At 37.9% G+C, this 25,033-nt stretch overlaps 1 protein-coding gene across 2 annotated transcripts in view; it reads right to left on the minus strand.

Moving 5' to 3' along the window:
- Positions 1-24,069, minus strand: part of LOC134153237 (guanine nucleotide-binding protein subunit alpha-14) — an 88,334-nt gene extending 64,265 nt beyond the window's left edge. For both annotated transcript variants that reach the window (XM_062599243.1, XM_062599241.1), the window contains exon 1: positions 23,906-24,069. In XM_062599243.1, coding sequence (XP_062455227.1) covers positions 23,906-24,026 — 121 coding nt within the window. In that variant the 5' untranslated portion in view covers positions 24,027-24,069. The remainder of the gene's footprint in view (positions 1-23,905) is intronic.
- Between the last annotated feature and the right edge of the window lie 964 nt (positions 24,070-25,033).

A 25,033-nucleotide genomic window follows, 5' to 3' on the forward strand; every position in this document is an offset into this window, starting at 1 on the left:
GCTGACAATGTGTGGCACCATGGTGTAACACTGCTTTCCAATTTGCTTAGCACATGCAATACCCTTCATTTTATTTTTATATATCTGTAATTTCAACAATTCCTTTCTCTTCTCCACAAGCTCAGCAACAGGACCCAGTGTTCACTGTGTGGCTCACAGCTTGCTGCTCCGGTCACATTTGGAAACTCACGCCACTGAATATATTGTGGATCCACCTCTTTCCCCATCCACACTGAACAGCCATTTCCAACACTTGTTAAATTTTTATCTCTATCTTGTTTCTTTTTTTTTCCCCACTCTGCAAGGTTGTCTCAAAACAAAGATGAGGAGAAAAGCCCAAAGGAAATCCAGTATTATCTGGAACCAAAAACTTGCACTGAAAAATTATAAAGTGATCTCTTTAGTTAGAAAATAAAATCAGCAATAACACATCAATAATTGTAACATGTCAAAAGTTGTTTTCTTTGTTGCTAAAACTACAGATACCATCATTATAAAGGCAAAACAGAAGTGGGAGAACATGACAACCATTTTTAATTTCAACTACAGACCACAATCAATTTGTAGTAAAAAAGATACTTACATAAAAAAGGTAAAAAAAAAGCAGGAAGTAGGGCTAGATTTGTTGAAAGAGCTTAGCTTTGTTATTCCAGCAGTACTGGATGCAGGTTTTTTAAAAACAGGCAGAATGCAATTAAGATGCTCAGAAGTGTTGACTGGTTAGAACTTTCTGCATTCATTAAATCAGCTACAAAAAAGGAGAGACTCCTTTTCTGGAAATCAGATCTGAAATTGGAGGTCATGCTGCACTATGTAAGAGAAGTCAAATTTCAAGCACAGCAGGTATGAAAATTCCCTTGGAATAACAGATCAACTCTGACATAAAAGATGTTTTATCAAGGGATCTCAACTCTGATTTGCACACTACCAGTGAAATACATGCTACTTTGCTGGCCCATAGAGCTGGAACCACAAGAACATGTGAAAGTACCTGAACAAACCCTGTGAAACATGGGACAAACAAAAATCCAACTACATATGAATCAAAAAGGATATGTAGAAGACACACAGCACTCAGCATTCACATACATTAAACTTCATCAAAGACCAATCTGAGCTCTAAATTTAAACTCTAAATATTTCTGCGGAATTCTACAAAATTTTGTCAGTTCATCTAATAATTGTGTGTAGATCAGTATAGCAGGCACTCAATGAAAAAAATACATATATATTTTCCCACTGCAATTTAAGCCTGTATATATCAAAATTACTTTCATTTCTTTCATGGTAGAAGGAAGCTATTAGCTTCTAAAGTATCTAAGCAATTTAGCATCCTGAATTCTTGATTTTTTATGAGATTTAGACAGTTGTCTAAAGTCACTTGCAAAAAATTTACTGTGAATTACTCTTGAGCTACCTCTAAGTCACAAGCAGTCTCGCACTCAGTATAATACAATAATATATATATAAAAATAATCAAATTCCTTTTCTAAAGTATTTTCCAATGTTATCCTTAGTCTATACCTACATTAGCATTCTGTGCTGCGGAAAACAAGCAGGCTAATTTGCTGTTCCCATAGTTATGTTTTCTTTCACTTTCAAAAAGAGAGAAAAAGAGTTACAACACCCATTATGACCCCAAGCAGAGAAGACAAGACTCTGTTATTGGTAATTACTTATAATTCTGCAAGGATATAAACTCCAGTTTCAGAAGGAGAATACTTAAATATTTAGAAAACCTAAAGAACTTTATCAGATTCCTTATTAAACTACTAATAAACAAATTTGTCATCAAGAATGTCGATCTGAAGCTGAATCATCTCAAAATACAAAGTTGTTTTCAATAGATTTCTTCCAACTTTGCCAGTTTATATACACAACTACAAGACAGATGAACACTCCTTGTTATAACATAACTTTCTCATACCATCCTACTGTCACCCTGATTATTTTTGTTCTCCCATAGCTTCAAAATGTTAAGTTATAATTCAAGTAAGCAAGATTTACTAAGATTGTCTTTGAATGACAAAGAAAAATGCCATCTGAATTTTGGTCTTAACCTCCAGAGTTGCTGTACACCAGCAATTCTAAAATCCCATTCCCAGCCAGCAGTCTTCACTTCACATCTCATTTATCCGCAATTTTCTCTACCAGAAAAAGAAAGATCAGCAGCTTTCCCACAATAACATCACATGTATTTGAGTAAAGAACAGAGCTTCTCTCATGAGCAATCAAGGAAAACTGACTGGTCCTTCATCCAGCACGAAGAATCTCAGAGGTGACTTGGTTGTTCTCCCTATTCATTCCAGATGCACAGGATTTACTGATCCTGGATGCAACTAATATCTCATTCCCTGGAACATCAGCCTCTCACCGTCATCTCCAGGAAGACTCAACTTTATACTAGCCCTCTTTTCCCCTTTCTTTACATGCATTACATACATTGAACTACCCAGATCCTTTGGGCTTCTTTCTGCTGCTGAGGACGAAAAAAACATGCAGCAGTTCCTTGGGCCTAAAAGTATGCATACCAGTATCATCAGAAGTATCTTGAACCAAGCATTTCCAGTGTGATATTTGGCAATAGCAAACTTCAAGCATCACCAGTGTGTCCACTGGAAGTCCGTGCACACACAGAAAAAAAAAAAATAAATCATACCTTTCAGATTTTTCAGGTTATTTCTTCTAATTTTCAGGTTATTTCTTTCAATTCTTAAAAGAAAATACAGTTGCTCTTGTCTATATGAACAAGTCAGTAGAAATCCCTTTCCGTGAAGTTCAATAAAGCCAAGTGCAGGGTCCTGGACCTAGGGAGGGATAACCCCAGGCACCAGTACAGGTTGGGGGCTGACCTGCTGGAGAGCAGCTCTGCAGAGAAGGACCTGGGAGTCCCTCTGGGACAACAAGTTAACTATTTGCCACCTATGTGCCCTTGTGGCCAAAAAGGCCAGTAGTATCCTGGGGTGCAGTAGTAACAGTGTGCCAGCAGGTCCAGGGAGGGGATCCTGCCCCTCTACTCAGCATTGTGAAGGCCATATCTGGAATACTGCATCCAGTTCTGGGCTCCCCAGGACAAGAGAGACATGGAGCTACTGGAGGGAGTCCACCATAGGGCTACGAGGATGATCAGGGGGCTCGAGCATCTCCCCTATGAGGAATGGGCCTGCTTAGCCTGGAGGAGAAGACTGAGGGGGGAATCTTATCAATGTGTATAAGTATCTGAAGGGGGTGTGTCAAGAGGATGGGGCCAGACTCTTTCAGTGCTGCTAAGCAGTAGGACAAGAGGAAACGGGCATAAACTGAAACACAGGAAGTTCTGCACGAATATAAGGAAGAAATTCTTTACTGTGACAGCGGCAGAGCACTGGAACAAGTTGCTCAGAGAGGCTGTGGACTCTCCCTCTGTGGAAGTACTCAGCCTGCCTGGACGCGATCCTGTGCGACATGTTTTAGCAGGGGGGTTGGACTAGATGATCTCCAGAGGTCTCATCCAACCTCAACCATTCTGTGATTAGGTGATTTATTTTCATGTCCTAAACTTGGAATGGTGGTTCTCTCTAGACAACAGCATTCACACATATGAAAGGCAAATGCATAAACACTTTCTGAGATAAATGCTCGATGTGTGCATGTGTTGAACTACCACAGTACAAACATCCTAAGGTTTCATGAATGTGTTTTCTACACTGACAGAAAAGGTTTAAGTTATTGCTGAAGCATAACCAAAAAGAATTTTCTGTTCAGATGATATAATTTCAAACCACTACAGTATTTAGAGAGGTGTTAATTTGGATCCTGTACATAATGTAAGAACAGTTTGTCTTCTGTGTTTATTTTATTAAAAATGCATCTGTTGTGTACTCAGGAGATAAAGTACAAATCATGAGTACACAGATTTGTATATTAACAAATAGCAAAAAACCCAGGCATGTTGAAGTATAATTCACACACACAGAAGAACGCATAGCTTGACATATATAATTAAAAGCTCTTCTCTACAAAAAAATCAAGTATTTTTGTGCTTAACCTCATATTAGAAGATGCATCAAGTAGCATAGCACATGCTAGCACTGCATCATGTACTAAGTCAGTACCTCACTGAGGAAGACAGAGAATCTACCTATAAAATTACTAGAAACATTTCTGAAATATTTTGTTGTTTCTTGGTGTTTCACTTTTCAAATATTAAACATGTCAGAAAAATCTGAAAATCGAGACAAATCTGCATGGCTGTATGCAATTAATTACACTCTCTTGTAATGTTAAAATGTACAAACATGTAAGGAGGAAAGATACTCTTTGACTATAAGATAATACCATCCATATTTACAGGTTTAAAATTTTATAGGCCAAGTTACAAACTAATGAATGTCTGGGTGACTGTAAAACAACCTAGTTAATGACTTAGTCCAAAATTGTATGTAAATGCAAGCTTCCTAATAACATTAATGCAAACATGAAAAATTGTGTAGAAGTATTTATTAAAGTACATTATCATTCCAATAATTTAGATTCTCCCCAAATGTAAAGTGCGGACGCTGACAATCTACTAAATCTGTGAACAGGTGATGGGTAGACAGCTAAAACTACTACTCCTCTGGTAAATATTTGATAATGTAAGACAAACTCATAATACTATCTTATACAAATGAGCTCCTCTTCTACAAATATTCTTCTAGCTGTGTATAGATATTATGTAGAAAGAACAGTAGTAAAAACTGGATTAATATATAATCTAGCTTAGTGTTCAGCATTTCATTTTAATTGGAATGTACATGTTAAGAACTTATATTTTACCAAAAAGGAAACCAAAAGAGTAGGAAGCTCCTCATACATGAAGTTTGCAAATGAACATGAGTTTTATAAAAGTTAATTCTCAGCAGAAAGTTTTGTAAAACAAACTTTCCTGAAAATTGCACATTTTTGTCTAGGTCGTGCCTGAACCCAATCAATGGATCTGCTGATGGGCTGGGTCTAAATTTTTGACAATTCAGAGTTTTCCTCCAGTCATTGCAACTGCATTTTGAGCTGAAGGAATCCACTCAGTCAGGAATCTTTAATTTTGTAGGCCTATAGCCGATGTCTTTCAATTTCTATGTTCCCTTGGTATTCTAGACATCATAGTATCCTATAAGAAGAAATGGCACAACTCTGCACATATAACTGAAGGTTAAATATGTCTGAAATGAAGTCATTAGACTCTCACATTCTGAGATGCAATAACTACATAAAATACTTCAGCAAGATCTTACATTCAAAGGAGATATTTAATAGAAATAGGAAAGCTCTGGCATATAGTAAGATGTTTCTTGTCGTAAACAGTTTTAAACACCAACTTCAAAGAGAAATAGGGAAGCAAACTAACAAAAAATAATTTAACTATAGGAAATGAACACCCTATACATAACTATAGGGTACTGAACATTATCATAACCTTAAGAGACAAAACAGCATAACTTCTCCTCTGTACTGAATTAGTAATATTGTCCTGGTTCTGAAGGTTCGTTAGAGCAACTAGAGCATTAGAAGATGAAAATGACTTACTGCAACTTTGGACTGAAAACCTGCCAAATATTTTTTTAAAAAAACTTTCTCAATCTAAGCCTTCATTTGAGTGTTCATGGAATATTTTCTACTTGTCTAAGAAATTTTCAACATTATCTCCTTTTTAAACACAAAAGACATGTATCAACATTAAAGGCATAGCTAGTCAGCTCTAGGATACCCTGCTGGTGACCCCTCAAAGATCAGCTGGTACTTCTATATTTTTAGCCCAGGGGGATTTTCAGTAGCTGACTTTTCTCCAGTCCTTTTCCTTCTAGATCAATGAAGGAGAGCCAGTATTCAGAAAGCTGTCAGTCACGGACTGCATAGGCAAACAGGACATGAACCTACACAAGCACTCAGATGACTTTACTTAAAAAAAAAAAAAAACAAAACAAAACTTCAGTAGATTCTCTCTCTCTCTTCTTGTCAGTCTGATGTCACTACAGTGATATTCCCTGATACACAGCCCGAATTCGAGTATGCATAGTTCCTGTGAACACATAAAAGTTTTCATCCAAGTGACACTGAAGGAATTACCTTCCTTGTTATCTTAAAAGCTATTTTCTTGAAAGCTTGTTCCAACAGCCTACCTAAAAATAAAATGTTTTAAAAATCATACCTCACTGAATTTGGTTAGTTGATAATTCTGGCTCAAGTAAGCATGACATCTGTGGATGCTTTTCTCTATGAAAAATTAAGTTTTCTAGAGAGAAGACTTTTTTGTATTACGTAAGATACACTTCTTTGTCTCTTACTTTATGTTAAAACTCACCAGTTGGCAGGTTTTCTTGCTACAGTTCTTCTCCATTAAGGCTTCTGTAATCTTTCAAGAACAGCACCTTGCCATCTGTTCATGATAAAGTTGTTTGCTGTAGCGTTACTTGTGATTAGTTTTTACAAGTACTATTGACAGCAGTGCCTGCACGAAAGGGGGAAAGCCTCTCTCAAAGTTTACATTCACCAATGTTGAACAGGATAGCACAGACCTCATGTTTGAAGTTTACCTGAAAAAAAGTTCTGTCTGTTAAACATGACTAGCAATTCTACCTCATATCCATGAGGGAACTACAATTTGGAAAGTGGTGGTGCTGGAAAGCAGATGGTTGTTCTGCTGTACAGAGGGACCAACAAGCTGGAGAAATGATTCAACAGCAATTTCATGAAGTTTAACATAGGGGAATACCAAGTCCTGTCTCTAGGGAGGAATAACCCCAGGCAGCAGGACAGGCTGCAGGACAAACAGCTGCAGAACAGCTCTGTAGAGAAGGATCTGGAAGTCCTGGTAAAGAGCAAGTTGACTAGCAGCCAGCAACGGGCCTTCAAGGGCAGAGTCAGGAGCAATTTACTCTAGCTGAACCTCTTGGAGCAGGGGGTTGACTAGGTGATCTCCAGATGTCCCTCTCAACCTCAGCAATTCTATGATTCCACGACGGACTGGATAAAAACACAACCCCAAAATAACCTAACAGTGTGGTATGGAATAAGCACAAAGAAAAACTTAATACTGAAGGAGGGATGCTATATATTAATTGAATGGGTACAAGTGTTATGTAATTTGACACCTGAATTTAGTGATCAAATGGCCATTGTAATGTCTATTGAGATAAAAAATTTTGTAAGAAATGGTAATAAGTGATTTCAGGTAGCTGGACAGTCACGAACTGGCATAGTTCTAGGAGACCCAGTCCCCAGAAGCAGGAATACTTCATATAAAGCTTCTATTGAGCTAAAATAATAATGAGTTTGAACAGGCTTTTTGGATCACAAAGAGGACAAGAGACCTAAATTTTGTCAGTCCTCCTTGGCTCTGGGGGACAACTAAATAAAGAGGGACTCCCAAGAGGCTGGAGTGGGGTCAAAGCCCAGCTCCTGTGCATCCAACTCTATTTAACACCAAAACTTAAACTACTTGGACTGTAGATTTTACACACACACGCACACAACGGTCTATTTTGTAATGCCTTCTTTTTCTGTAAGGTTACCTAGGAAAAATGTCTGATTTACTAAAATTCTATAAAACAGCAAGAGAAGAAAGCGTAAGTTCATCTAGGCTAGCAAAAATCACCTCTTCCCTATTTTTGTTACCAATAAAGCATCAGAAAATAAATTTGATTCTCGGGAAAATTAATGCCCAACCTATTGTCTATATCTTCAAAACACCTGATTCAAGACCAAAACTTTTATTCTCATCCCCAAATTACCCCACCACTGTCTCTAACTAATCAAGTCCCAAAACATCAGCATTGCAGCAGATGAGGTCCAAAATGATATGTTTTACTCAATGCAACCAGTTCCTAGCTATTCTTCATTGAATGAGGCCATATAGTCCTTCCTTGAAGCTCAGAGGGCACACAGGTGTCAAGCAGATATGACATTTTCCACAATCATTTGCTATCATAATTCCTTGACAACGAATCTGACTTCTTTAAAGGGCTCAAACTATATGCCAGTTCGTGACTGTCCAGCTACCTGAAATCACTTATTACCATTTCTTACAAAATTTTTTATCTCAATAGACATTACAATGGCCATTTGATCACTAAATTCAGGTGTCAAATTACATAACACTTGTACCCATTCAATTAATATATAGCATCCCTCCTTCAGTATTAAGTTTTCCTTTGTGCTTATTCCAGTCTCCATTGTTGCTAACATCAAGCACATACTTATCCAGTATGTTTTCAATTCAAAATGAAACTGAACTGTAGATTCTAAACAGGTTTTGAACCTACAATTATTGCCAGTTCTCAAAGAAGGCAGGATCTGGTAAGATGTAACTAAGATAACTGTTCAATGATAAGAACATAAATAAGAGCCAGCAAAGAGTTAATAGTACCGAACCCTTCTAAAGTTTAGTTTAATAGCTATAATTCCTCGTAGTACACTTGTATTTGTTATTTAAACAGTGAGATTAATATTGCAGGCATGATAGCAGGTGTTGTGCTAACATACACCTTAGACACAAGATAGAATTGTGAAGAATGACGGGAAGTGTTTTTTGGGTGCTGAGGCAGCTGAAGAAATTCTCAAAAGATTTTAAGTTTAAGAAGAAACTATTACAAATTCTGTAATGGATTTAAAAGATGATTGACTTCACTAACACACAATATTTGAAATACGGTAGTATATATCCATATATATTGGATATTTGGAGGAAAACCAAACAGGATTTGGGGACATAAGCTTAGTCAAATACATTGTAACCTGAAAAGAAAGTAGTTACTACTATTTGAATTCAAAGGGCACAGTACCAGCTCCTCCTCCTCTCACTCCCGTCTCCAAAATTAAGAGAGTTAATAGGAAGAATTGTATTTTATATCTGGGCCCCCAAAGAACATAAACACAGATGAACTTATTAATATTTGGGTTCCTGTGGCTGTTACATTAAACTGAGCTCAGCCTGATGGATTATATTAAACAGAAAAACAGGAAAATATACCAGTGTTCTTGAAATGCAGTTTTACTCCTTAGGAAATGACTACTACTTATGATCTAGAGACTGTGATTTGCAGTGAAGAAAAATATTGTCTCCAGATCCATACAGGCACCCTGCTGCTGCATGTAACAATTCCACAGCTAATCTTCTGAACAGATTACAGACAGCAGCCAAGAAACTACTCTAGCCCCAGAAGGAATAGACAAATGGCCAGGCAACAACTTAAGGAACAGAAGACATTTAGTAAAGATTACTCCCGCAGTCCTTTGCCAAGGAAGCAGAAACAGAAATGGTGGCCTGTCAGAAAACAGGTGCAAGAAAAGAGCAGCCAGTTCAAAAGGCAATCAACTGAAAGCATTTTGAGACAAATCATAGAAACTCTTCAGTTCAAGGCAAGGATTTTTGGAAGCTTTTGAGTGGCCTGAATGCTGACTATCTCATTTAATCAAAACAGCCTTTATTACAGTTTATGAGAATATTTTTATTGTTACAAAAAGTCTTTTCAATAATTATAATTTTTGAATTAAATACTTGTAATATAAGACCATGAAAAAATACCACCAAACATCTGCCCAGACTGCACATGTGAATACAGCTACTGCTAGCTCATAGACAGAAAAATTTTACAAAACTTTTGCTGACAAACTACTTACTGTGGTACATACTAGTAAAAGAATACTTATTTTCTTAAAACATACAGCCACACATATATTTGTTCCTCATTTTCTATTGGAATGGTAAGATTCTGACAGAATGAATCTTCATTATTTCTAGACAATCAGAAAAATAGTAGTAAAACAGATAGGGAGCAATCCCTAACTACTAAGTCCAAAATGCACTAAATACAGTGGAAGTCATTTAATTGCTTTAACATGTGTTAGATGAATACTTAAATAAATTATGCAGTTAAGGTTAAATTCACTTAAGAATCTCCTTTGGATTGGCTCTAACCAAGACTGTCAAATGATCAAGACCACAGTATGGTTACAGCAGATGTTACTAGTAGAAAAGTTGCTGAGCAACAAAATATCCAGTAACTCTTCTCAATAATATCAAAACATAGACTGACACAACAATATATTTGGTCATATGTTCTGTATTTTCCCAAAAAGTGATAAGGGATATATCTGATCTGTTCCAAAGCAGGAAAATATTAGACCACTCCACATTCCTAATGTTGGATGCTAAAGTACACAATCCACTAGTCCCATCCAGTTTCACAGCTCATAATTTCACAATATTCAAATCAAGAATACATGTCAGTGAAATACTATACCACTATTCCCCTGCTGCTTAATCTCACTTAAGTTGTCAGTATACCAGAAATATAATTTCATATTTAATCTGTGTATAGCTTTCACCTAAAATACAAGCTCAAGTGTGAAATACATGAAATATACAGTTTGCAATAGAAAGACTGCAAATATGAAATAGGTTGCTCCAGTCAGTCTACATTTCAGAGAGTACCAGCTCTCTCCACAAATATCCAAATTAAAAACTTGTGTAACATGCAATCTCAAAAAAAGAATCCCTTGTTTATCATTCTCAGTGCTTATACCACAATTTTCAAACATCTGGGTATTAAAAACAATCAGATGATGAGGACTGCAGGATCTAAAGTGTCAGGTATTACTAAATTAAATGTTGCTGGAGACTGGATTGATTAAAAAAAAAGAAGAAAATGGAGATGTTAGACTACTGCAAAATAAAATAACAACTTCAAATTTAAAATTAAACATTTCTATTTTTACAGAGATAAGTATATCTCATGAAAAGACACTTCTGCTGCATGGACTTTAAAATTACAAGATAGCATACTTGCATTGATGACAAAAATGGACTACTTTGTTATACATTAAAATCATTGTATAAGAAACTGCTATCCTTTAAAAATATATCTGATTTTTTTTTAAATATACATGTTAAAGTAAAATTGTTGCCGTGGAGTGACTTGACATGAGTAGGTAACATTTTCAGAAAGCTCTTATATTACCTGATCACCTAAATTCCCATGACATTCACTAAGCCTGCTAGAAGATACATTTCTAAATCCACAAGAATTGTGCTTATCTCATTTTACTGAAGTTTGTTAGTAATTTTGATGCAAGTACAAAGGTTTGAAATCTCTCTTTTGCTCTCTCTTTCCCTCTCTCTCGCCCTCTCTCTGAAATTTTAACAGGATAGTATGTATCTGAATGTACTGCCATCCCCAGATTTTATAGGGCCTCAATTCCTTTGCTTTTGGAAATTACCGCACATTTAATCCCCAAAACACATAATCAGTGTTCAGATCTGCGGTATCTTTAAACAGCCTGTTACTTTCCTTTCATGATTCTCTCAGTAATCTCAACAAGATTTTTTGGGCATCATTCCACAACAATCTGCTGATATAGTTGAAATGAGATGTAACTGTACACGTAGATTGTGAAAATTGGCAGGCAGAGCACTAGAAAGAATTAGAATGACTAGACAATTGAAAAATTTAAAAATCTTTTGTTTAATAACTGATGAAAATTCTCAGTGAAATAAACTTTGGTTTTATCCTGACTGGATTCATACTGAGTTGTGACCGACAAAGAGGGAAAACTACAGCATATTAACATACATGCAGAGAAAAAGTTTGGCAACTTTGCAGCAGGCAATTGGCAACAGCTCTTCCCTAACACAGGTCTGGAAGTTCCTTATTTTGATGTTGATCATGCTAGCATTTAAGAACTTCAGCCAGATACTAGGACTCTTATGTGTTTGCCAAGTAAGAGATGCTTGTTCCTGCTGCAGAAGTTATAACCCCAGATATTATAAAAAGTGCTACGTAAGAAGTAACAGGCAGACATGTGGCTTTAAGATTGTGAAGTAACAAAAAACCAAACATTTAAGCATAAAGGCTTTCTGCTTGGATAATGAATGCCAAGTTTTTATGTGAAACACATTTTCATTCCAAAGAGAAAGCTAAAAATTATGAAATGGACAAGTTCTACACACTAAAATGAATTGTTCGGTCTTTCCTACAAAAAAAAATGTCAGGTCGGAAACTTATTTGCCTTTAAAACATCTTCATGATTAGGAATAAACACATTGCACAAATACCTTGGAAATATATAAGTCTGAAGAGTATTGTACTTTAGGTTAAAAGAAAAAAAAGGACATTTTATGCCATAGATTTTTATTCACTCAAATATTTTGATTGTCAGTTGTCATTTCATGTAATTCCCAACCAGTGACTAACAACAGATATTTCCAAAACACCGAATAAAGTTCTAAAGCTTTTTCAGCAAAAGATAAGCACAAGTAAAAGCACTCGGAGAAACAATCACATTTAAAAGAAATTAATTAGAGAAGACTGGGACTAGCAGTGGAACAACACATTCTGAAACCGAGCCTTCCTTTCATCTAAATGTCATTTTAAAAGAAGGATACCTTCAGTTTTACACTGTAAATGAAGGTAAACTGTACCTTCAATAAGATAATTCAGCTTGAGCTCAGTATTAAAAAAGTCTCATCATTAAACTCATACTCTCATAGCAGAAGTGATTTTTCCAGTTCTAAGTAACATTTTAACTGACTGATCCAACAGTATCTAAGTGATAAACTACCTCAGTGTATTCTTAAAGTTCATTTAATTCATATCTAGGGCTCATTACAAATAGACTCAATTTTCTCTTAGAAAGCTGGAATACTGTCTTGAAAAAGAATTCTCTAAGTTACTCCAGCTTCCTAATACATGCACAGTAAACATTAGATTCCAGAATGGTGAGATAAAAGAAATTCACAAACAATAGTACTGCCACAGAGCACAAAGATTTTGGGAAGATCTGCTTTCCTGCACTTGTGGAACACGCAACATCCTAAAATCTTAAACATACAGAAATGATAGATTTTAAATGAGAATCCTGCATTATGGGCTGAGCAGTCTATGCCTGCAGAAAGAATACCAGTGCTTGAAACCTGAAAGTGAATATGCATGCACTATAATAGACAGTATCATCTCCCACATTATACTACACGCAAAATATTGTTGTCTCTAGTTAAAAGAAAACACAAAACACAGTCAATCTCTACTAAAGCCGTAAAACTTAATTCTTATTACGGTTTTTTCTTAACGATAATCTTTGGCTCATAAAACGCCAGGTTAAACGTGACCAGTATAAATAAATTTGAAGCAAATCAATACAAGTTTAATGTAAAATATTCACTGCAGTCACCACCGCTAGCAGCAGAAGATACTATGTTGAGAGAGCAAAAATTCCTCTCTTCAGCTTCCGGGGCGGGGTGGAAGAGAAGCATTTATTTCCAAGTACAGGACATTTTCCTATTTATAGTATAGAAAGCTATCTTGAGATAGAGTCAATTATCTCTGTGTTATTTCATATGATGAGTCTGTTAGAAGAGTACACATATCAGAAGAAATGTACCAAGTAGTGACTATTCAGTCAATCAGAAAAGGACACCTTTTTAAAAAATACATTGGACAAAACAATGATAAAAGCACAGCTAATGAGGTTGGCTGTTTTCTTTCTTTTCTTTTTTTGAAAATGCGGTGTATCTAATTGCTGCTATCACTTGAGTTAAAGAGGCCTCAAATTTAATCTTCCTAATACAAAACATAAGAGAAAGAAGATATTAAACATAATATCAAATTGTGTTTCTTTCCCCTTCTTTTTTGCACAAAAATGCACCTTTAATATATTTGAAACATCAACATGGCTGTGCTAAGCAGCATTGCTGCACTAAGACTAAAACTGCAGAAGTTCTTTTTAACACTTAACATTTTCTTTATACTGCTATTAATAATACTTGCTTTAAATATACAAGTTTTAAGTGGCAGGTGCTCCCTCTTTGTGTTCTGCTTTCACCCCCTTTTTCAGTGAAAGATTTTCAACTATTAACTGATGGAAAAATTAGTTCAAAATTTCCAATGCTGTAATTATTATTAGTGTGTTAACTACGTAACAGCAGAAACTGGAATGTCCAAGAAATTATAATACCATTCTATGATTCTAATCTAAATAAACTCTCAAATTTTACATTTTTTTCGTAACAGGCTGCCATATGCTGACACTTCCATTTTTCAAGGATAGTTTATAGCACTTCTGGCACTGACATTTCAAATTGCTTTCCACAGGAATTGGTGGAACACTTCGTAAGACATAACATGTCAAAGAGAAAACAGATTACTGTCCCAATTTTAAAAAAGAAAAAGAGATCTAGTCAACAGTCAAACTTCAAGTAATATATCTGAGAAGTGGAATCAGGCAAAAGTAGAAAAGAATACTCTGTTAATCATACTGAAAAGTTAGCTTATTTTTTTTAGGAAACACTCCAAAAGAAGTCCTATCTGCAAAATCTTTACCTAAATTTACACGCTGTTTTATATGTACAGGAGAGCTGAAGACAGGCACAGTAAGTACAGAGAAGTACTAACATGTAAGAAAGCTCAAAGGCTGCTTAGCACAGAAAGATAAAAAGAAATAACCTGAAAAGTCTGTGAGCCACTGCTAGTTTCAGTTATTAAATATTAACACAGGGAATGGAAATTTCAGTGATGGGAATGGAAATTTCAGTGATGGGAACAGGGCCTAATCTTACTTTTTTTCTCTCCTCTCTCATCTTCTAAGCACAGAAATCAAAATCTTTCTTCAGAGCCCTTTAAACCACAGGCTTGATCAAGCTACCAACTAAAGATGAGAAAATACTTAGTCAAAATGGATTACTTGCTGTTTCTCTGAATTCTTATGCACTTCATTGTAATTAAATTGAATCAGATTTTTTAGTATATTGCTAATGGTAACCTGCACAATATTACACATTAAGCTAAAAGTTAAGCATTCTGAACAGCAATCCAAAAGCACATTTCAAGTAAGTTTTTTCAGCGCTCCTGCTTACAAACAATTATGCCACTTAGAATCTTACAAGCTTTTTGGCAAGTTGAACATTCTCTATAAAACAATAAACAACTCTTAATACTACTAAAGGAGAAAATACTCATACCAATTTGTGAAATACTGCAATTAGAAATAGTTGGCACCTGACCAATGACAGTAAAAGACATTTTCTAAAACTTTTTTTCAATGATATTGATCCAAAAACATACTTTGTAAAAGTAGTTACATGCTGCATTTTTTAAGTTTAAATGACTTAAATTCTAAAGAAAAAGAAGGAGTACATAAATACATTAAAACAAACTGAAGCCAGAAGAATGTAACATAGCCTAGATTAGTTTCCAGCATGTTGGATAATACAACATGTATTTCATATGCAAAGAAAGTTATATCTGCATCCTTTGAAAAACAAATTCCAAGTGACTTTTGATCTCTTTTTGATGTTTGTAAATGAAGGCACATGCTTAGATGACTATCCACATTAAAGAGATTAAATACTTAAACAAAGTACATTTACAAAGCTAGGGAATGGCAAATTCAATCTTAAGTGCTTTGAAGGTGCATTTTAAACAAACAGCTCTTAAGGCAACAGTTTGTATACTACTACTCATGAAAAATTATCGTGCTTTCCTCAGTGTAGGAAATAATTAGATCTGGAATTGATTTACAGAAAAAAAATAGTACTGAAAAGTAGAAGGGAAAACATAATAACCAAGGCCTATATTTACTATTCCACTGCATAACCTGGACCTAAGCTTTTTCTCAGGACAATATTTGGGTTTCATGTTTTGCTCTTCACAACTAGAATGCTCTTTAAGAAGCACTTATTTGTTCAAATTGACCATCTGCTCTTACAAATTAAGAAGAAAGAAAACTCATAGTGGTTTTATATGATTCTTACACTCAGATGGAAGCCAAGTAGCAATCTGTCTTTGATTGCCACTTGCTAGACATAAAATCAACATTTATTCTATTTATGTGATGAAAATGACTTGGTGATATATGACAAACTTTGCTAATTCAGGGGGGAGGGACAAAAAAAGTATATTTAATAGTAGCATTAGGATGTGCTATATACACCCTTAAACCACAAAAACAAGGTAAAGGAACAACATACAGCAGTCCATGCCTTCTGCAGCTGCTTTTGTTTACAGCAAGTTATTCTGAGAAGAAAAGGGAAGCTAGTAAGCTAGATACACATTATGCAGGTCATGAAAAAAAATGTAGATCAGGTTATCAGATATAGATAAACTACTTGAGCAAAAAATGCAGTCATGATACCACAGGATCATTTATTAATATATTTGAACAGTTAAAAATGCCATACATCGAGAAGTTTTTGTGCAACAACATTGAAGCCATAGGCAAGACTATATGAATCAGGATGAGTTAAATAAAACGGAGGTTTTGGGTTGTGCAGACAAGCAAGGTATTACACAGTTCACCCAGCCATGGTTGCTCAGAGAGAAATTTAAACAAGAGTCAGGCATCCTTTTTAAGCTGGAATTCCTTGGTACTTCAAAAGCAAAGCCTGCAACATACCAGCTCCCATGCTCATTTTCTTTAGCTCATGCACAACGCTTCACATGGTGTCTTTGGAATAAAAGGGTAGCTGTTGAATCCTGAGGACTTATTTTAATTGAGGCCTTGTATTTCAGTTTCCAATCAGAAAGATATAATACTTAATTTACTTTTTTCCTACTGGTAGGAGGAAATATTAGGCATGGACAGTAGCTTATATGAAGAACAAATATGCAAATATAGTAGAAGAAAATAATTTGCTAGCTTTATAACCGCTAACAAGAATCCCTCAGCAGTTAGCAGAAGATTGAAAATTTAATAGCATTATCATAAAAATTTAATTGTTCATTTTTAAACTCTTTTTTGAAGACTAAAGATAACTACATTATACTACTCATTAAATTCCCTTTTAAGAACAACTATACCATTTCAGAAAATTCAAGATTTGCCCTAAAAGTTATGGTAGTATTTACTTTGCAAACAAAACCAGATGAGATGAAACAAGAAAAATATTCAATTATCTTCCAAAAGACAAAACAACTAGCACTAAGATGCTACCTTACAGAAAAACTGCAGGGATGCCACATTATTCCTTTCAGTTGAATGCCTTTTGGGGACCTCTGAGGTAACCAACTTTCTCAACAAACCACATGTTCTTCTCCTCAGTCCCAATCTCTCACCTTCCCAAGTAATGCTTCATGGGTGACACATACACACACAAAACAAAGCCCTCTGATCATTTCCTCCTCACAACATTGTGTGTGCTAAATCCTATGATAACTATTACTAGTTGCCAGGAAGTGCCACCTGTTTGAATAATTCAAACAAATTCTTTCATGTTACAATGGTGCATCACCTAGAAATGCAACAGTTAAATTCACCCCAAATGAAGCACAGAATATACTAGAGTTGGAAAACAACAAATGGCATTTTCAACTAACACCCAGTGAAGACAAAAGAAGCTTTTAGCACAAAGCACCAGCGTTTAATGATCACTTTGCTGAACTTCCAAGCAAAGGAATGTTATCTTAATATAATCCTTAAAATGTTCAGAATTGCATAATGGAAATCTCAAGAGCAATATTTACACTGTTCTATTCAAAGAACAGGAAAGGCTGTTTTAATCAAAAGGCACACAGGGAAAATTCATGACTTACCCTTTGAAATCTTTAACATATCTTTCCAGGAAATAAAATCCAATTCAACCAAAATTACGTCCTGATACACATACTGATCGATAAAAATCTAAGTAAAGGTCTGAGTTAGTCACTCCAAATTAAATAATTGTCCTTACCAGCCAGGAGGTTTATCCAGGGGTCAGTCTATCGTCAACCCTGCAAAAGCAGGTTCTCTATATTAAAGCACACTCCAAACTTTTTACATCATAGAATGATGTCACAGTGATCCAATTATGCAAACTGTGATTCAATAATAATTAAGAATGAAGTGTCCTTGTACACTGATAGAGCTGTTCTTAAAGGCCTTTACATGATCACTGGGCTCCACATTCCACAAGCATGAAGATCAGGCATGCACAATCCAAATAGTTTGTGAACATTTTATAACTGCCCGCCATGGCAAAGCCTGCAGCTATTAAAATTTATTTATGTACAGTATTTTCTTCACGTTAGCTTCTAAAGAGACAGATTATCTCATTCATTCTCAAGAACTGCAGTACCCACCCAGGAATTAAGGTATATCCAGCACTTACTCATTACATCAGTTTTCTCTAGATAGCTGATTTCAGAAAGCCTCTCTTAGCAAGTTAACAAAACAAACAAAATTAACAACAGCAACTAACAACCTACATAAAAGAGGATTATTCTTCAAAATGAGAGAGCCTCCTCTCTTTACATCCATTCAAATTTGAGCCATACACTACACCTTCTTGGAATTAATTTTCACAAATCTAGGAAAGAAAAAGAACACATTTACCAGATCCACAAGTAGACAGACTCAGTTTTATATACAATCTGCTCACCAAGGCCAGTCTGTATCAATACAGACATAGTAAATACGTTTGATAAAGCACAGATAGCTCAGGTAGGCTGCAAGTAAAGCAAGGAATCACCAGTATTACACAACAAGGAGAAAAAAAAATCGTAGTATTAAATTTGCCCTCACAACACAGCGTACAAATGCTCCCTCTTCTAGCCTACTTATCTTTGGAAGACAACCCAAGAGCCATTATTGCCACTTCAGTGAGGAACTGAGACCCACAGGGCTGTGTCTCATATCTGTATTTGCAATTAAGAACTGAGTTCCACAGATTACGAAGCCTTGACTGTGCCCTGCAGCACTGCCCAAGGCAGCTGCAGGGTCTCAGGTACAGTCACTCTCACTGATTAACTTAGTCTCAGCCCTTAAGCTTCTCACCAGCCATTCTGAATGGATAGATCTGATTATGGACAGTAATAAAAATTATACAAAAAAAATCATCTTGCAAATGGAAGAGCAAGAAAGTTGCTGAAAAGTATGACCCAGTTACAGCCAGCTGCCGTGGAAAACTGACCAACCAGCATGAAATGCCCTTTGTTTAGGGAAAAGAGATACTGTTCTATCTAGATGCCCAGACTAGCCTCTGCAATCTTACACTATATCCAAAGAAGAAGAGCTGCTGCAACTCTTATATTGTGTTTATTTCAGGCTTATTTATACTCTGCCATCACTAGATTGATGTGTATATGCTTCCTTTCTATATATCCTTATGACTCGTGCACATTGAACTTGTTTTCATCACAGAAGGGCTTCTTATTTATATGCCACTACTTAAAAACAGTAAGTCATACTTTATTACAATCATGATTATTCAGCCTGTCCAGTGCCCTGAAAAAGAAAAAAGGCCTTGCTGTCACTTTCCCATTTCTAGAACTTTCCCATTCTCAGAGAGATTAATCTGTGCTTCCTGTGAAAACTTAATGATTTCTTTTAGAGAAACAAAAGATATCAGGAGGTTTCTCCACACTACTGTGAATATCACAAGCACAAAATGCTCATCTATCCACCATAAACCTGCATGGAAGTTTCTGGTTCACTAAAATGCTTTGCTGCCCAGCTACCCAGTTAAAAGTGAGCATTTAAAATTGGATTATTTCTTACTAGATTGTAGCTGAATATGTTCAGAAGCTTAGTCTTTTACCCATTTTGTCATAACTGGGAAGACAAATCCCATGGAAGGATTCAGCCACTGCAGACTGTGGTCCCATCCTTCAAATTAGATAAGCCTTCACAGTACTTCCCACAGAAGCTAGAAGCCATACTGGACACTTCTCTCAGAAATACAAAAGCAGGGTTGGTCAATCCTTTCCTACCTTTGAAACTATGATTCAGTCTTAAGGCCTCCTGTGTTAATCTTGTGCTTTAAATATTTAGATGCTTTAAATGGGATGAGTGTTAAGTGACTGAAGTGCCAAATGCAAGAGTAACGACAGACACCGCTAGCTTTCAATAAAGCCTTTTTATCACGTTCTCAATGTATAAGCATTATTTACACATTCTCTTGTCAAAGTATGGACTGAAACTGGAGAAAAATAAAAAGTGGTTCACATGCAATCCACATGCCGTGATCAATGTATATTTCTCCAGATGCTTAAAAGAAAATTAAGGCATACAACTGCACTTCTATCTGAAATGCAATTTTCTTTCAGTAGATGTAGTGTAGTCTGGTTGGAGATTTTGCTGCTTCCAGTAAGAAGGCAATGTACTGACAGTGTGTCATCTTCATATCATTTCTTTAAATAGCACAACCTCTCTGCATTTTACAAACTGTAGAAAGGACAACTGTTACACCTTACTGTGGCTCATCAAGAAGCTGTACCTGTGCCTGTCAAATGTGATCCTCTCCACCCCCGGCTGTTATAAAGATGCAGGTGAGAAGTCGAGACCAAGGGAGAGCGAGAGGGAAAAATCCACTTGAGAAGGCCTTCACTAAGCCTTCAAAAGACAACCTGAGCTACCTCTCCCCCCTCAAATCTGCTGCCCAGGTGCTCTCAGAAGCAGCATTATCTCCCCTATGGCTTCCCTCCAAATGTTTTATAGTCAATTTTCACACGCTATTACAATCTAAGCATTTCTTTTAAAAGCACTTACGTCCTCAAATAAGCTACCTACCAAAGAATACAACAGCATCTGTCCTCTGAGACATAGAAGTTCTTTTGTTTTTTAAAAGCCCACATCCACCAGCAACACTAAGTCCCTTTAACTAAAAATTTTTAATGAGGATTCTTCATTAACACAAGTGCATCTATTAATGTCATAAAAAAAAGCATGAAATTTTCAGATCCTGAGCTAAACCTAGCTAGCAAAGCTTTTTCATGTAGTTGTGGTATTGAGAAACATATTTCAGAAGCACATAACACCTGTAATGGGATCCATTCCGCAAAATGTCTCAGCACTATGGAACAATCTGAACTTTTTTCAAAATCTACCCCATCCTTGTCAAGAAGTGACTCCTCATGCAATCGATAGAAAGTATGGAACAGAATTTTCAAGGGTAATAATGTAAAGTGAGTGGTTTTTAAAAAATAACAAAATCAGCCATTTCTCTGTATATTAACTTCTTATCGCAGTAGACTTCAGATGTCCAAGTAAACTCCATCATCCTCTCTTCATTAGCACACTATTACCATGCATGTATGTGGGCATATGATGAAAAAAACATTTGTTTCAGTCTGAAAAATAGATTACTAAAGGACAAAACAGAGCTCTGTAAAAACAGAAGAGGCATGGAAGAGAGCGAACAGACACTGGCAATCTGCCTGCTCTTCCAAAACAAATACTGAGAGGTATTAAATAAAGGCAGGAAGAGGCCAGTTGAAAATGAAAGGAAGTAGTTTCTCATACAACACACAGGTAAGCTACTCAGCTTGCCATAAAGTGCTGTGGATGGCAGGAGGAAGCTAGATGAATTCATGGCAAGAAGATATATTCTTACTTTTTACTGAAATCATGAAACTATATGATTCAAATTACGCTTTCACACATATATTTGCAATATACATACATGGTTTCATCCATATTCTAGAAAATATTTTCATTACTGGCAAAAAAAATTATCTGTTTTACAATACTGCATCTACTGCCATCATTGGTAATGGTACACTTACCTTAGAAGGAAGTTTCACTTTTTTATTGCCAAGGGGAAGTTTAGAAAGGCTTGGTATTTCCCCAAGATCCGCAAGTACTGTCACAGATGAGTACTTCTGAAAAACTTTGGGTGCCTTTTCCTTATTTGGCAGGTTTGGAATCTTTTTGTATGAGTGATTAGTGTTACTGCTGCACAATCCACCCAAGGATTTCCTTGATGGTTTTGTATTACAACAAGCAAATAAAGTATTTTTAAAGCTCGATATGGTGTACAAGAACCTATAGATGAACTCAGTAATCAAACTTACTTTTGCTTTTAAAGTTACAACATTGCAGTTGCTTATTTGGATTCAAACATTGTAATGGGCAGGTTTGGCCTCAAAATAAACTAATAACCTAGTTTGATTTCTTGGCTAACAAAGACATGGGATTGTGCTATGATTTCAAACCTAAACCCTAAGCTAACTAAAATCATTCCTCTGAGATGGCAAGGTAAGATATTTTTATCTAAATACCTTACAGGTTGGAAAAATCCAGACTCCAGAACCAAGCTATGTAAATTCAGCATCTAGAGACAGAACATCAGGATTTGCCTACTAGAGCCTGCCGTTCCATTTACCTTCCCAGAGAGGTATAGCTTTTACTAAAATCACACAGAGTCTGCTAATACTTGTTCAGAGATTCCAAAATTAGGCTTGTCCCCAAACCATATGTAAGTAAATATTATTTCTATATTCTCCTTTATCTCCAAATAACTGACCTGTCCAACAGAAAAATTCTTTCAATAATGTACATAACATACAATATTCATAGCTGTGTGCTCTTGTATATCACTGGAAAGGATATGCTTTATAATGATTTAAATGGGGCAAAATATGAATGATACATGCTAATATGAGGGTTTTAGTTTGTAGAGGTTTTTTGTTTGTTTCCAAGATCATATAGTCATGCTAACCTATTCTCCTGCTAAGAACTGTGAATGAATACAGAACCTCCCCCTCACTCACTCCAACTAAAAACCACATTTTCAGTTAAAGCAAAGCAATATTGCATGCTATGTGATATCCCAAAATCAAATAAAAGAGAAAGTGTGAAACTATTTAACATTATAACACTTAAATTGCATAATATAGACTATTATATAGCAGAAAATTAAATAAAAGTTACTTCTCAATCTTCAAAGACATCTGCAACACAGATAAGCTGATTCAGTGAAACATTTTAAACCTGCAGTCTTGCTTCTTATGAATAAATTTTGATCACAAAATCAAAAATATTTTCCTACTTGCTTCAAAATCTTGCACAAGATAAACAGACATTAGACTGTCAGCTCAACTAACTACATATTTCTATACAGGTAATAGGAAAAGACAGGAGCAAATCAGATATATGCCACTGAGGGTGAGTCACTATTTTCAGTTTTCTTTTAAATTTGTTTTATATTAATATCACTATATAATGTAACATTCAGAACAGTTTATTTAAATGTGGTTTTGATCAACAGTTTTACTGAGTCTCCTTTAAAACTTACTGTTTGAAACTTTCCTGTAAGTTATTCCTGTAAGTCATGTAAGCGTTCATATCTTGACTGGTTTGTGGCAGAGGTTTTCCCCCAGCCACCTCTGGGGGCTTGGCTTCCCCTCCAGTTGCTACCAGAGCAACAAGACCTCTGTTGTAGGTATACGTGGAGCCAGGATGGTTCAAAAGGCTCAGAGCCATGGTCAGCTTCCACACCACCACTCCCATCACCGCCTCCAATGCAGCTGAACTTCCACTGGTGCACAGCTTGCATCAAAACAGCAGAGTGGATGGTGCTGGAAATGAGGCCATGGGGGAGCCGCTTGCCCCACTGGGCTGGCTGGCGCTGCCTCTCCCATGCCAGCCTTTAACACAGCACAAAGCACCTGCAAGGCCCAAGACACCAGGCACTCCTGGACACGAGACAGGCCCGCCGCCAGAATGGCACATGCACACGCCGCTTCCCAAGTCTGCAGCTAACATTTACTCAAAACCTCTCACCACTTGCAAGGTTAAGTCCGCACACTTTACAACAGCGTGACAGCAATGTTACCACCTTTCTAAGTGCCTGTTGCATTGGAGTTTCTTTCTTTTCCCTACAAGGACAAAAAAACAAAAACAAAAACAAACAGGCAGCAACTACATCCACAGGGAACAGGAAAACCTTCTATTTATCTCCAGTCCAGGTACATACATGGTAGCAGCAGTGAAAACTTTGAACTCGAGGTCGCCCACGGCCGCCTCCCTGTCCGCAGCCTCCCCCACCGCCAGCACCGTCCAGCACCACCGCGAACGCCCAGCGGCTGCCCAGGGCGGAGGCGCTGGCAGCGGTTAGTATTTTAATCTCTGCTGTACCCGCGCCTGTGCCGACGATAGAAAAAAACGTGAGGAAACCTGCCGGACGGCGGCCCGCACTCACCCAGCAGCAGCAGCTTCAGCTCGCGGCGAGCATCGCGCTTGTCGCGACGCAGCCGCCGCTCGATCTCGGCGCTGATGCGCTGCGACTCCTTCTCCTCGGCGGAGAGGCAGCAGCCGGCCATGGCCAGCGGCGCGCCGCTCCCGCCGCCACAGGGGAGGCGTGGGGAGACCTTCCCCCCGCGGCGCGACGCGGCGCGGCGCGGCGCGGCGCGGCCAGGGGCCGCCGCCCGGCCCCCAAGGGAGCAGGGTGCCCCAGCCAACGGGATGTCGCTTCGGCTCGGCTCGGCTCGGCTCGGCTCCCGCGGCGGGCGGGGGGCAGGCAGGTGCGAGCCTCTGCCGAGGCCCGCCCCCTCCCGCCTGCTGATGGTTGCAGGCGCGGCGAGGCTGCGGTGGCCGCGGTCCTCCCACAGCGCTCCCACCCCGGCGGGGAGGAAGGTGGCAGTGTCGTAGGCTGCGACGCGCTGACACAGCTGCCCCCGGAGCTGGCTGCTGGCCCGGCAGGGGAAGAAAAGCGGCGGCGGGCGGGAACCGCACGAAACACCACATGCATGGGCGAAAGCTGAGGGGAGCTTGGCTTCCCCCGCTGCCCTGTGGTGCCGGGGGGCAGAGCGGGGCTGCCGCCCGCGCCCCCCCCCCCCCCCAACGGCCATCCGTGCGGCCCCCTCAACGGCCGCCCGCGCCCCCCCGAACGGCCGCCCGCGCGCTCCCTAACGGCCGTCCGTGCCCCCCCCAACGGCCGTCCGTGCCCCCGCCAACGGCCGCCCGCGCGCTCCCCAACGGCCGCCGGCCGCTGCCCTGGGAGAGCGGCATGGGCACTTGCGCGCCGGTAACAGAAGGTTTGAGCCCGACGCTGGTTCTCCTGCCTTTTGAAGACAGCGTTAAGGTATTCATTTAAAACTGGTCAGTGTTGTCAAATTGGGTATTTAGGGATTGCTCTTCCCACTTCTTCTCAACGCGGATGAAAGCCCAGAAAAGGAAAGATCTTGGTGTTGGTTACAGCTCTTCATTTTGGAGGTATTCTGAGTTAGCTGTATTTCTCTCCTTGCTTCACATAATGTTTAGTTCTACAAACGTGAGTTTATATTTTATAAGGAATATAATCTTGGGAAATCTCTTACAGCCCAAGTTT

The sequence above is a fragment of the Rhea pennata genome, chromosome Z (genome assembly GCF_028389875.1).
Source record: "Rhea pennata isolate bPtePen1 chromosome Z, bPtePen1.pri, whole genome shotgun sequence".
NCBI lineage: Eukaryota > Metazoa > Chordata > Aves > Rheiformes > Rheidae > Rhea > Rhea pennata.